The 14533-nt window shown below is 43.8% G+C and overlaps 1 protein-coding gene across 1 annotated transcript; it reads right to left on the bottom strand.

Moving 5' to 3' along the window:
* Window positions 1-7895: 7895 nt before the first annotated feature.
* Window positions 7896-8799, bottom strand: LOC133393886 (uncharacterized). Its single transcript, XM_061660837.1, has 2 exons — window positions 8496-8799; window positions 7896-8407 (listed from the first exon to the last, which is right to left on the bottom strand). The coding sequence occupies exons 1-2, from the start codon at window positions 8499-8501 to the stop codon at window positions 7979-7981; spliced, it is 435 nt and encodes a 144-aa protein (XP_061516821.1). The 5' UTR covers window positions 8502-8799; the 3' UTR covers window positions 7896-7978.
* Window positions 8800-14533: the final 5734 nt, after the last annotated feature.

Below are 14533 nucleotides of genomic sequence, written 5' to 3'. Positions count from 1 at the left end.
TTTTCCAGCTGCTGTTGTTGCTGTAGCGCTTGCTGTAAGCTTTTCCAGTTTTCCCCAGGCCGTCCAATATAGTGTACTCACTCAGTTTTTGGGGGTAGGTTCCAAATTTGCTTCCCGCTATCTACTCCGCTATATGGTACATAGCGCAAGGCGCACGGCCACGGTTACCGTTGCGTTTTTCTTTTGCTTCCCCCCCCCCCCTTTCTATCACGGTGGTGGTGTGGGTGGAACTCCACCAACCGGGTGGAACATGGTGGTAGTACATACTGACAAACTCCGGTCGGCGCACCGAACCGTTTGGTTTGGTATGTGAATTATTTTCTATTCTAGCTGTGTTTTTCCTAGTGCAGAGGGGCCGGAAAAGCACATCGATGGAAGACGGTCGAAGGAAGGAGGGGGAGAAAACACTTTACGAATACTGCCACCGGACGGGAAACACTCTACTCGACGAGATACACCTCGCGCGAACGATGGACCTTTTGGACCGGAGGTCCGTACCGTGAAACTGCGGAAGGTTCATTGGAGAAGTCAAATTTCCCTGCCCCGACGGCAACCGCCAGTTGCCTCTTTTCTCCATCGCTCGCTTCTTTTTTTTTTTGGCCGAGTGTTTCTTGTCCGTTAGCAAACGCTGGCCTGGGCTTTGATCATGCTTTGTCCAAGGGAAAATTCGTTCCATTTCAAGGAGCGATAACGATACGATGAGGGGAGCGGATGACGTGTGTGGTGGATGTTATAAGATAAGAGTTACATAAAGTTTCCAATTTGGTTCGGTACGACAACAAGGGACATTTGTGCGAGTTGGGTTGTGTTGCGGGTGTTATGAGTGTCACTGCCTTATACCCCCGGTGTGAGGGGTGGCAATTTTCCGGGCTTCATTTTGGAGACATTTGAAGAACGTATTGGGGGTTTCGTTGTAGCTGTTTTGCTTCTCTTTTTTGGCCCTTTATTTCGGGGGATGTTGCTCTTTCTTTCTGGTGGGGGACTCTTTTTTTCTGTATATGTATATGTAGCGCAGAATTGGGAGCCCCCAAGGGTTTGGGTATAATGGAAGGCAAGTTACTGATTCGTCGTAGAAAGTGCCGCGTTTCCCGGCGATGAAGGTTTATTGCGGGAAGGCTGTGCACGACTAAATTGGTTCCCTTCGTCTTTTGGGGGCATTTGGGGTGCTAGAAGGGGATGGTTTTGAACGCTTTGTTGCACAAGAAAAAACGAACGCAGGCTCGGTTGGTTGGCTTGCAATCAGCCGGGGTGTGAATCTCCACGGGAACAACGACCATGATGATGATGATGATGTTGCTGATCGTGGACCTCTCTGTGGGTAATGGCGTTTTTCAAGCGAACGATTCAAATGAAGTCGTTACGATGGATCGGTACGCAAGCAATGGAATGGCGTGACATAAATCTGAACTGCTTACTGATAAATTGTAAGCAGGAAATGAGACCCCTGAAATGAAAGGGTTTGATAAGAAATGTAATTTATAAAAGAAAAATCTTTCCACTCAAAGCTTAAATCAATCAGGTGAATGAGATTGTAGGAGAAGCGTTTACCATAAAATATACAGAAGCGAGCAAACTTGTTATGACTTTGGGATGTTTTCGGACAACGCGTTGAAGATATTTTCATCAGTCCATCAGTGAGCTAAAAATATCACTCTTCTCGCACTCTTTTGAAAGGTGTTTTCGGTTGAACAATGTCCCTGTGTTATAGATTGCCCATCACTATTTGATGAATTTATGCAACATCGAAACAATCCACCACTACCCATCCTTTGTCAAAGAATGTTTAACTTTCCGTGGCAAAACATGTGACTGAACAACTCAACCAGCCAACCAAAAGACTGTCGCCAACTGTCAACTGACTGCTGCGCCAACAAATTGCTTGAGGAAATCACTCCTAGCAGCAAATAATTGGCATTTTCCTGTGCCCCGGGGGGAAGCTAGCCAATAAATTGTTGGTCACTTCATGAAAAGTGATTAGACCGATCGGTTCGAAAATTAACCCGAAATCGCCCAACGACATGCTTGTTATCGAATCGATGATGTGCTAAAAGTCGAAACTGAAAACTGGGACACCCTCGGATGTGCTGCTGTTGCGGTAGCTTGTAACACGGGCAACAGTACGTTTGTTTCATTCGGGTTCGGGTTAAGTTGAGGCTGCAGTAGTGTTTAGTAAACCAACCAAGGGGCAGGATAAGTGTAAATGTGATTTATTGCTCACACATGCTGCTCCCGGTGTCGGTGTCCGGCGACTGGCCCGAGCAGAGAGGTTAAAGATTGAGGGCGTTGATGATGTGCCGACGGTTCGAAAGTATTTACCGAAAAGATAAGACTTTCTTCTTTGCAGCACGATGGGCATGAAGTGTCTTGCAGTAGAAACAATGGCCACAGGGCTGGCGGTGGCTGTGGTAGGCGAGTTTGTTGGTTAATTGTTGTAATTAGAAGTTTTCTCAGTCGGTTTGAAGGGGCTGGCTACGGTGAGATCCGCTTGTTTCAGGGGATTAGGCAAGATGGTAGAAGAATTTATACGACGCATTGTACACAGTGACTGACGGAAAGTTAGCTATAGCTTTTGGGCGGGAAAGGAAAAGGGTAGGAGACGATAAGGTTGATCACGACGGGCGAAGAAGTTGCTAAGTCGATCGTGATATGGTCATTTTATTATGTGTGCACCGTGTGCAGAGATTAGGATGATTAATTTGTAAACGGATACTTGGACAGCTCTATATTTAAAGCAGTTGTCGGGGGTGTAGCATCGTGTCAAGGGTGTGTTATTGTTGTGCTGTTCGAAGTATATTTAAACGACGAAAGAAGTCAAGCTAACGAAGTGTTCAACAAGGGAAAATAATGACATAGGAATTTCTTAATACAAGCGCAATAGTCTGAATTAACTGGTTGAACTTCAAATGCATGCCAACTATTTGATTTTTGCTTTTTAATGAACATATGCTTTGAAACGATACTTTAAGCGGCCATACCATTATTCTTTTATCCTTTTCCTTAGCGATTTCATGAGGGAAAAGCTCAACTGTCTATAAAGTAAAGCTTTCCTCAACAGTTGAATGGATCTCCATTCCATTGTTAGTTTAATGAATCTATCATGCAATTAAAATTATCAAACATGCAACTAGAATTATTGTCAAGTAGAATGCGTTTCAGCTCCAGCTATTATATTTTTTGCAGGAATGTTTTGTACAGTTTTCTGCACAGACATTGTAACACTACAATGATGCGTGGTGCAGAAATAAAATAATTTCAAACGAAACGCATACCATCAATCGCCACTTCGTCTCGTGCTTTATTGCCTTTTAAGCACTTGGCTCGAAATGGCGGAACACTGTCTAATTAAATGTTAACGGACGCGCTGCCTGCCTGCCTGTCTGCCTCCGTGTTCGTTGTTGGCATTCTGCGTGGCCCCACCGACGCCATTTCAGTGCCCGGCACTGCTACGACGACCAACTGGCAGGAGCAATGCTTTCCAGCGTTGCCCGTTTATGTACAGTGCGGTGTTTAGGAAGGTAGAAGAGGCAGAAGAAAAACTTCCCAACCGGCGAGCTACTGCTGCTGCTGCTGCTGCTACAGTCGAGTTCAGCACCAGGAGTTCGGAGCTAATAATACCAGTAGCGATGCACGAGTGATTTTACCATGACCGACACGAGAGCAGCTCGAGATGGTCGTTACCTTTTATGGGGCCTTTCTTGTTGGCTTTTTTTCCCTTCTGTCCAATATGTATATACGTATGTATGTGTGTGTGTGTTGTAAAAACGATTCACGTTACCAGTGAAAAAGTGGGAAAAACAGGAGCTCTGTGGAGAGAGGCAAACAAAAAAAAAGAGACACAGTTGTGGAAGCTGTATGGAAACCTTGTTAACCACTCCCTTTCGGACCAAAAGTGGAAAATCAAGCTTTGCCCCTGCTGCGGCAGCTCCGTTACAGGGCTGCTACTATGTACTATCGCTTACCTATTCCGTTGCCTTGTCGGTTGCCGTTTGGTTGGAAGCATATTTGGGTGGTTTTATTTTCTCCGTGTACAATGTTTACAGGGTGGGACCGAAACAAAGACGGCGCAAAAGGTTCCAGCTGGAATGTTTCAATACAAAGGCTGCAGCACGCAGTGATCTCGCTGGTTTTGGGTTCAAATGTTGTTGGATGAAATTGATCAATGATAAGTTAGTAGAAAGAGGAATAGTTAGGCTTTACAAGCACCAAAAAACAGAATAGCAGATATCTTTCTAAATCACCTTAATTGAAAAAATAATCATAAGTCACAGAAATAATTCCTGGTTGTTCAAGTGCAAACGCAACTGTTGTCTTCCCAAACCCTCCGATAGCGTTCCACGTTTGATTGTGCACGGTTCATTTGGTACGGTCTATGCTACCGGTCCTTTGTTGTTGACTTCAAACGAGTCCCGTTTTTGTTACTTGCTGGAAAGACTGGAACTAGAGTATCACCACTACCCAACTATGGCCGCCATCGTTGCCGTTGGTCGTCGTTTAACCGTCCTCCCAGTATCCTATCCAATAGTTAGTTCCTTTTATGTCCCAGCATCGCCGCAGTTCGCATGGCGGCACTATCGGTTTCCCCGTTTATGTACGATGTGTACGAGTTGGTAGAATTCCGATCACGGTGTATTCGCTTACCCGTACATGGCATCTGTTGCCATTTGCCGCTTGCGGAGCAGACCCGCTTGGTACATAAGCTGTGGAAATCTGCGACCCTGTGGAGTAGGGGAAGAGAAGAAAAGCAAAACAATCGGTACAACACAAGGTATCGTGTGCACGTACCCAGTGTTCCGTTTCCGTACTATCGAATGCTTCGGCGATGGTTTTTGGACAATTTATGGCCCACACAGTGTACCGGTGTACGCTACTTCGATGACTGTGGCTGCGATCCTAACTACAGCCAATCGTACAGGCGGGTTATTGTTGATCACTGGCCCCCGGGAGTACTGGGCCCCCTGCCACCAGCAGTCACCGTTTGGGAGTATTGAGGAAGTTCGAGTTGAGCAGTGAGTGTTTCGTTTGGCAAAACAAGCAAATAATTTAGTATTTGTCAGCGTCTTTTCTGGACTTCGCCCGTTCGGTGGAGGAATGGTGGACGACCGGGTCGTATCGTTTTAGGGTAGTGTTGTATAACGAGGGTAGTAAATTCTCCCTGCTCCCTGGGATAGGCTTTCTATTCCGATATCGGTGTGTGTGTGTGTGTGTGTTTTTGGGGATTGCAATGGAATGCTTTCAAAGCTTGTCCAAATTGGATTTGTTACTTTTATTAGGGCGAGCCAAAAACTACTCTTTTGATGTTATGCCTAGAGATTGGGATTTGGTGCGGCTCGTCGGTATTGACTTTAGGAACATGTTAGATATTACAGAGCATCTTCGTGTGATTTGTAATATTCTTTTGGCATAATGCTTTTTCAAAGAATTTCATATTATTGGAAGAAGTTTCAGTTTCTAGACAATAGAAGGTATATATCGTTACTTCAAATTGCTCTAAATTACTAACTACTATTAGAGTAGAATTACCTTATAGATACTTTTGTGTTTCTCAAACATGTGTTGGGGTACGAGATGGGACTTATCATTATTATTGTTTTTATTATTATAATCAAATAATACCGCTAGATTTAAGCTAATAGCCTAATGCAATCATTTTTTTATGTCTTAGGTTCATTAGACCATGTTCAAATTTGATACTTTTACGTTCTTATTAACGGTTATTAAAGTTAAGCTGAGAGAAACTGATAATTATTATTAATCTTTACTGGAATTCAAGAGAATCAGATATATGAGAGCCTCTTGTAGCTGTACATACAAATAAACTGCTTGTTTACCCACAATAAACCACACAAATGATGTCCACCAGTGTCGGCAATAATTTAAAGACATACACTTTTGTGTCACTCCACCAACACCTCGACACAATCGAGCATTATCCCGCGCACAGGTATCCAAAAATCACCCCTTACCGACGGTGGCACGATCTGGCTCGATTTGACTTTTAAATGTGGCCAATTATCGCGCCCACTGTTCGACGCGCCCCACGCACGGTCCACTGTTGACGGATTGCATTTAACACTTGACTTGATCCCTTACCCAAAATGGCTCGCCGTGGACAGTGCCGCAGCCTTATCAACGTCCCGTCGATCCCTTTTCCCTTTCCCTGACGCTAAGCATACATCCCACGGTGCGATATAATCGCAGGGAAATTCGTTTGTTCGTTAGCGGAAAACAATCCGCAAACAAATGATTTGAATATTTGGAAGCGTGTCTTTTCTAATAAATATTTATTCGTATTCCGTTGGTAAACATTTCGCTGGCCGTGTTGGGTCAAGCGCTGCCCCGTCGCGGCGCTACACACCGCTTGCCTGTGCAGCTTCTTTTGGACATGCAAGACGACCGATGCCACCCAGGTTGGTGGGAAGATTTCGAGCGACGCTGTGACAGCGCGGTTTCGCAAGTTTGCATAAGCGCGGTTGACAGTGAGAATGTTTGAATGGATTGAGGCTTGGAGTTGTTAATTTTTGAGGTACGGGATTGCAGGGACGGGGAGGCGTAGTTGTTTGCTTTTGATACATCGTTAAGTAGCTGGCACCTGATGTAGGGCTGTAGCGCAACGGGCTGCAGGGTGGCTTTGCAAACATGGTGCTGCAATGGTGGCTCAGGTTTCACGGGACACGTGGCGGTTTTGGACAGCTTTAGCATATAGTTGTGCAATTTTAGTGTTATTCAAAGAGTAAAATTGAGAAATACTTGGAATTATTCGTCTGATTCAAGAAATTGCAAGCATTACAGGCATTTATTCGCATTAAAATTTGAGCGAAACCATAGGCGCATTCGATGCTGGATAATTTTTATTGATGCCTTTGGTGAATTTTACAATTTTTCTGTTAAAATTTAATCAGTAAACCACAATTTTTTCACAGTTAGTATTATTGGAACTGATTTGAGATAGACTGAATGTCCAACTTTTAAAGGCTATTAAATGTATGTATAACTGAATTATTCCACGTGGCAAAAACTGAGTGCATTTCATGTAGTTGACTTCATTGGAGTTTTGAAAATCACGAATAAATTGTAATTCCTTCTTTTAAATTATTTATTACGCAAATTATATTGACAAATTGTGAACTATCGAAACTTTGTGTATATGCCTTAAAGACCAAAATGGATGATAACGAAGCAAACCTTGGTTCTTTAGAGTTGAAAATTATAATACCTTATTAAATTCTGAATCCGGAGCAGACTCTGAAGCCGATTTCGGAGCCAACTCCGGTTTCTGATTCCAATTCCGGAGCCGACTCCGATTCTGGAATCGGCTCCAGAGTCAGAATCAGCACCAGAAAAGGAATTGATCCGGAAATAACAATCAGTCCTGGAATCAGAATCAGAAATCGCTCCGGAATCAAAGTCAGTTATAGAATTGAAATTAGACGTTTTAAAAACAAAATCATTCCCGTAATCTCCATGAGAATGGATCGTTTACAAGTAAATTTGGGTTGCTGGCGGCTATCGATACAATCGTAGCTGCACAGGACCCAAACGCCCATTCTCATGAAGACATCAAAATCGAATTTGATTCCGATTTCGATTCCGAACTTACTATCCGGAATCGATGCGACGAAAATTCGGAGCAAGTCGGAAACGATTCCGACCAAAACTTCATTTTTCCCATCACTACTTTGGTGACTTAAAGCAAACGCTAAACAGAAAGGTTTGAAATTTAACTTTTACTTTCGAAACTCTCTAGTTGTTAAACATGAGTGAAACTGTAATGGTGCGATGATCAATGTTGGAAGAATAAAGTTTAAAGATAAAGTAAATAATAATAATAATAATCTTGGAATCCTTCTGCAATTTTATTTGAAAAAGGAAGCAAATCAGAAATATCTTAAGACTCTTTTTATTTTATTCAAACCGGAACACAGTCTCCAATAAATATGTTTCATCTTACACATCTAAACTTCTTCACTGCAGTACAAGCTCAGTGATGTTTTGTCTCCTTCTTTTTTATGTAGAGATGCAACGGCAAATGCTTTTCCACTATCACGGGCTTTTCGATGTACACCGGGTACGGCTTTTCCACATGCACCACGAACGGCTCCGGTACGTGCACAATTTTCGTGTGCAGTTTACGCTCCGTCACGCGTGTGTTTTCATGTTCCCCGCTGGAGCTACTGCTCGACGTTTGCTTCACCTTCTTGCTGCGCCGCGTATCACTCACACGCAGCCTGGCCGGCTTGGCACCGTGCGGGGGGAGCTGGTTCGAATGCACCACATCCGTTCCCTTGTCACGGTCCGGATCGGGCAGGCTGGGCATGTGCCGGGGGAACGCGATGTCCCTCCGGGGGCTCGGTTTGAGCGATAGTCCCGCACTAATCACCATCACGGTAGATAACGCGACCAGAACAAGCTGTAATTGATAGCAAAGGGGGATGTGTTTTTATTTGCCCACCTGGATTGTTGAGAGGGTGGAAATCGTCACTTCGCAACAACCTTACCTTCATTGTTGCAGAGCAATAATCGATGGCTACACAGTCGACACAGTGAGCAAGTCGGTAATGAGTATCGGTGCACCGAGTGTACAGAGTATTTATATTAACAAAACACTATCTTGCCAACAGCGCTCGTTCGAGGCGGGAAAGTAATTATGTTACGGGTCGTCAAAATTGATTCCGAACGCCCCAATCGAACCGGAACATCGACGTTGCGTAAACGAAACGACAAACCGGAAAGCTGCTCAATCGACCAGAAATCTGTGCGGCGGATGGTGATGCTTCTTCCGGCGGGCTGGCAAGTGGGTGGTTGGACCTGTTGGAAGAGTAGTTGCGTAAACCGGTGGAACAAAACAGACGCAGCAAACTGATTATGACGCTCGCGACACTTTCCGCAACTGGTGCAGACTGGATGCGTTGATGAAGCCCATAGGCGCAAACGCGCAAGCGAAAAAAAAAGTGTCTGCTAAACGAAGCGACAGAAAGTTTGGAACAGTAACAGCACACCAAACATTACAAAAAACCGCTCCGAGGTGAAGCTTCCCAATTACAGCTAGCACTTGTGGCAGTGGTCCAAGACGAGTGGCTACGAGTGGCGTACAACATACATATTTATAACTGTAGCATTTCATTTTCGTTTTGTCACTTGTCTCTGGCTCCGTGGACGTGCGAAAATTGGAACCGAATTTCCGAACCGACGGGCTGCACACCATATCGTCCTAGGGATGAAGGAAAGGCTTCACCTAAAGAAGAAGAAGAAGAAAAAGAAGAAGAAGAAGAAGAGCTGCTAAATGCAGTTTGCGTTATAATGGCATAATGTTTCAGCGTTGCACATTATTTTAAAATGCCATTTACACACTTAATAATAATATTGAAGCTCAAAGTTTCAAAACGCACAGGTAATGCGATTACCTTTTCCTCGCACTTCATTCTATGCTCCGCTTGGCACAACAATAACAATCGCTAGAATGTGGTTTCGCCAAGCAAACGGCAGCACCAGCATCGGGAGCAGCAGCAACAGCGGCATTTTTAACATTCTGCACAACATAATAAAGATATCACTTCAGGTGAAAAATTTCGTAGGAATCAATAAATAAAGACGTTTTCAGCATATTTCCAGTTGTCCGTTCGCTGGCAGGGGTTTTGCAGCAGGAATGCATCCAAAAGCTTGATGTGATGTGTTAGGGTTTTTTTTTTGTGTGTCCTACCTTTCTTCCTTTATTGTGAGGAGCTGTTTCATCGTGCAGCCCCGTTATCGCGATCGCTCGACACTTCTGCCGCCCTTCCGGGAGCTTACTTGTCACCGGGAAAACGTAGGCCGAAAGCGATGCTGCAGCGCGGGATCGCTTTAAAGTGAAGCGGAATGGTGAAGTGTCTCAAATTTTAACCTATAAGTCATTTTTATAGCATTGGGTTTCGATAGTTTTGTGAGAAGTGCAGGAACACAAAAAACAAGAAGGAAATTCAAGCAATCCAAGGAAAACTTGACTTACTGCAAAATTCATGAGCTTCCTATACTGACTGCGATGCTGCTACGGATGCAGCAGAGGTGAGAAAGGCGAGGTTCGCCTTTTGTTGTGCAAAGTCGGTTAGGAATGGGGGCTTTGGCTTAATCATTTGCAGTCCTTGCCCTGGTCCCAATGTCCAGTTTGACGTATCTGGACGGTGTTTGTTTTTTGTGTGGTTTTTTTTGTGCTCCTGTTGCGCTTGTGTACAATGCTGCGGGTGCTCGAGTGGCTCGACCATTTAAGCGTGGTGTGTAACTGCTTTGATCAAGTTCCAGCGTGATGGGTTGGTTGTTTATGGAACGATTCAAAAACCGAAAGGGTTTGGTTGGGGTGTGTTTTTTGTTGCTGTATGTTTGTTTGTGGCAAAATAACGCAGCAAATTCACCATCAAAACCCTCCCTCCTCACCCTTGCTAGATGCCAGGAACGGCACAGCATCGTTTCGCCAGCGGCCAGGGATTGCATTCTTTCTGATTGTTGCAGCTTGACGACATCATCAATCAATATATCGACAGGTTTTTATCAACTGATACCCAGCAATTCCAGCCAACCGGGCAAGTGTCGGTGTTTGTACCTCAGTTCGAGCCTGGCGGCTCGAACCCATTCGGCTGGACTGTGTTTCCCAATGTTGCCGTTTTTTGCTGTGTTGCACACACTCTCCCCTGCCGCTGGGTGTCTGCTGATCACACGAATCGCAACGGAATCACGTCACAAACCCAACAACCGTTGGAAATGAAAATGTAAGAATTTCGATGCAGCGAGACGGTTGACAGTTTGGGTTTGGAGTTTTGTTCTGTAGGTTTTTTTATGCTGCTGCTGCTGCTACTGCTGTGGGTAAACACGTGTAACTGGGACCATAATTTAGAGCGCAGCAGTCATTTTTTCCTTTAAAGGAAGGAATTACGGTACCGTAAGCATCGTGCGGCCAGGCTCGGCTGTAGTTGGCTTGCAACTATGTGGTGTCTGGCTCACGGAAACGTTTCGGGCGTGAAAAAGTGATTAAGAAAGGAATTGGAAAACGGCGTGCGTGATGATAAAATGTTTTCTGCATTTAAGGCTGTGGCTGCGATAGTGGGACGTTCTTACGAATTTTGGTAAATTGTTGCACAGTTAATCAATATATTTGTACTTTGAATGTACACATTCCTATTTTTAATGTATGGAAAACATATGAAAGAAATGAAATAATGAAGTATTATGTGACAAATGATGAAATATATTTCGTTGAGTCTTTGTTATCTATTAATTGGACTATTTATATGCCAGTACAGTAGCATTCATATGGTGTAGTGTCATACGCTTGGGCTTATACTCTAAATGTCGTGCGTTTCTAATAAATAAAACCTTTTTCAGGACAAGTAAGAGTGTTTAATTAGTGATATTTAAACATTTTCTTCCAAGAACGTGTCCTACGGCTTTTACACTCGTTTTAAACCTTAAATAACATCTAAAAAAACTACCCATTTGTACTCTAACTACAATCCGTAGCTCTTTATAGTCAGTTGCAGGTATGAAAATCGGGTACCTAATAAGAGTAAAAGCTGCTCTTCCTGCAATGATTTTCGTCACTTGTTCATTAAACATTGACTTGACGGCACGGGACGACAATGTCCCAGCCGCGTGTGTTGATTCTTCACCGCGCTCGCTTTGTCATCAATTTTCTGTCACCTGGAGTGTGAAACAACCGCGACGAATTGGCTAAACATGGGTACACACTTTTACACGGTGGCTTAGCAGCATTCAAAATATTGACAAAAGTGAGCACCACAAGAAGCGAAACGAAAAAAAGACAAACCTCAGCGCTGTATCTGCACAGTTAAAGAGCGTAAAAATTGAAGGATGTACCACCGAAAGGAGGGAAGCGCCTTTGTATTTGGTTGGGATAATCAATAAACAAAATTTCCGACCATGAAACCCGTAACGATATCAATTTGAAGAAGTAGCAAACACATAAATCATGAGCCATTCTTTTATTGTTGGTTGTACGTCGGCTCGTGAATGGGCACAGTTGCCGTAGCGAACGCGCCGTGCTTCGACTCGGCTCAGAGCTGGGCCCATACACTGAGTCAAGACAGATTTCGATTGGTTCTAGCACGGCAATGTACACGGCGTGATAAAAATATGGAACAGAACGTTTTGCAGCATCTTTTTCCGCTGGCGGCCATACGGAGTGAAGAGCTGCCAAAGCCGTTTCGAATCGATTCAGTTTTCTCAACCGGGTGGAGATACAGAGCAGCAAAACGCAACCGAAAAGAGGTGTACCGAGGTGAGATTTACAGTGTTTTTTCTTTTCTTTTTAACATTGAAAAGAGTGTCTTTAGCGCGGAAAAGTAAGTAACACGTAATCGTAAGTGAAACCGTTTCGCAAACCTTTACCACGCACGCACCGAAGTCTCGAAATTCTTTGATGAAGGGGGCCACACCGTTGAAGTTATGATAAAACCGTCATAATATGAGAATAGAGCGACTGTAACTGTTAAGAGCGGGATAACAGTCAGGCGGCGGTGCGATTCATTTCACGATAGCTGTCAATCGCAGGAAAAATGTGTCACTCAGCGGGGCTTTGGCGGGTGTAAAGTAGTCCCGCTTTTTTGTGTTGTTGGGTGAAATGGAAAATTTATGAGCTTGTTTACATACGATCGGCCAACAAACGGGGACAAAGCGTTGATAGGAATGGATGGAAAGGAAAAGGATGTAGCACCACATTGGTGGCGTTGGTGTTTCTTTCTGTCCAATTTTGATTGAATTCAGCTCGGAGGGTGTCGGTGTCAGTGATGCCAAAAGTTGGGTTGGTGTGTTTCAAAATAATTGGAAGATCAACGGATGAAATAACTAGACGCAAACATTAATCATACGTAACGTGAGCAGGAAAATAAGGTCAAATCGGGCTAGGGAAAACGTTGTTTCATTTCATTATCGAGGATATTTTTTCACAGAAAAGTGTAAAAAAGACATTTGTATGTGAGCTATATGTATGAATGTACTTGTAAATTATCCGGCAAGACAGTAACTCTCTTCCAAACACGTCCTGGCTGATTTCGTTTGATTGATACGCTCGCGCCACTCGTATTACGTTCATCACTTTCACCTTGGTCAATTCACACCACTCAGTCGTAATGATTTGGTTGACTGCCAATGAAAAAGTGTGTGTGTGTGTATATGTCCGTCTCCGTTTGGTAGTCGGCATACCTCGTAGTGGGACGCGTGTGCCCTATCGCAGTGGAAATCCGTGTGAACTATACGGTTCTGATTGTTTCCGGCATCGGGTACTCTCCGCACCATCAGTGTTACCACGCTAGCGTAACGCTTCAACAGCTCTACACGAGCATCCATAGAGTATGTCATCATTTGTCGGTGTTTATGGGGCGATATGTGAAGAATGTAACCGCTTCCGAGAGTGTGTGTCGTCCTGAGAGTGGCAAAGAGTAAGAAGCATGCTCAAGCACACACAAAAAATGAATAGAGCACGGAAAACAAACGATATGCGAGGGATTTCCTAGCCCGCTGGTCCACCCCTGCTCAGTGTGGAGTACGCGGCGCCAGCACGATATGCTTCATCGAGCTGGAAACTGTAAATTTAATTTAGCAAACAAAGTGATGGCACTATAAAACAACACTCAACAAATCGTTTCATCCTGCCAGCCGCCCGTCCCTTTGCTCGTTTTACGAGTGTGTGTGTGTGTGTGTGTCGCTGGAATGGCCAAACATCGTTCTAGTGCCGGGGTGGGTGTAGCACAACAGGGAAATATGTGTGAAACGTTTCACAAAAAAGAGGAAAAAACTCACACACGAGCTAGTCTTTAGCAAATGAAGGGATCAAAATAAAATTTGGCATCGCAGCCGGATTCCGTGGCGGGCGAGATATGCGAATGCGAGATAAAAAAAAAGGGGAAAACAGCGATGTGTGTCACAAAGAGTGTGAATTTACGATCCCATGGTTTGTTGTTTGTGCGAATTTGATTTTTACACCACCAAATTGACGGCGATATGAAATGGAGATGGTTGATCGGTGTCGAACGGCTTGTTTGTTGCTTTGCCAATTTTGTTCAACTTTTTCTCGTTTTTTGACGCGCTCAAGACAAACTTAATTAAATTTAAAGTTCCAATCGATATTTTGCTGACAGTGAGCAAGAAACAAAAAATGTCTAAAAGTTGCCAGAAAGCGATAAAGATGGGTAATAAAATGTTGCAAAATATTGATGGTGACAAGCCATTGGATCGATAGTCCTATCACTAAGGATGTACAACAATGTTTTGAAATGTATATTCACTGTAAGGATTGGATCATTTTAAATGATGCCTTTTGTGTTTCATTTGTGTTCTTGATATTTACATACATTTGTGTTTGTAATGGGCTTTGAACTAACACAAAAACGATCACACAAAACATGCGGAGTAAAAGATTCCGGCCAACACTACGCACGCTGTAACTCAATATGACAAAATGATAATTCTTTGAATAATTTTTCCACACTTCATCGAATGCTGAATGCCGGCAGGATCGGATTTGTGAAGAATGAACATACCTGCATGATAG

This window comes from Anopheles gambiae, chromosome 3 (genome assembly GCF_943734735.2).
Source record: "Anopheles gambiae chromosome 3, idAnoGambNW_F1_1, whole genome shotgun sequence".
Taxonomy (NCBI): Eukaryota; Metazoa; Arthropoda; class Insecta; order Diptera; family Culicidae; genus Anopheles; species Anopheles gambiae.
This window is presented reverse-complemented; position numbering and strand designations above follow the sequence as displayed.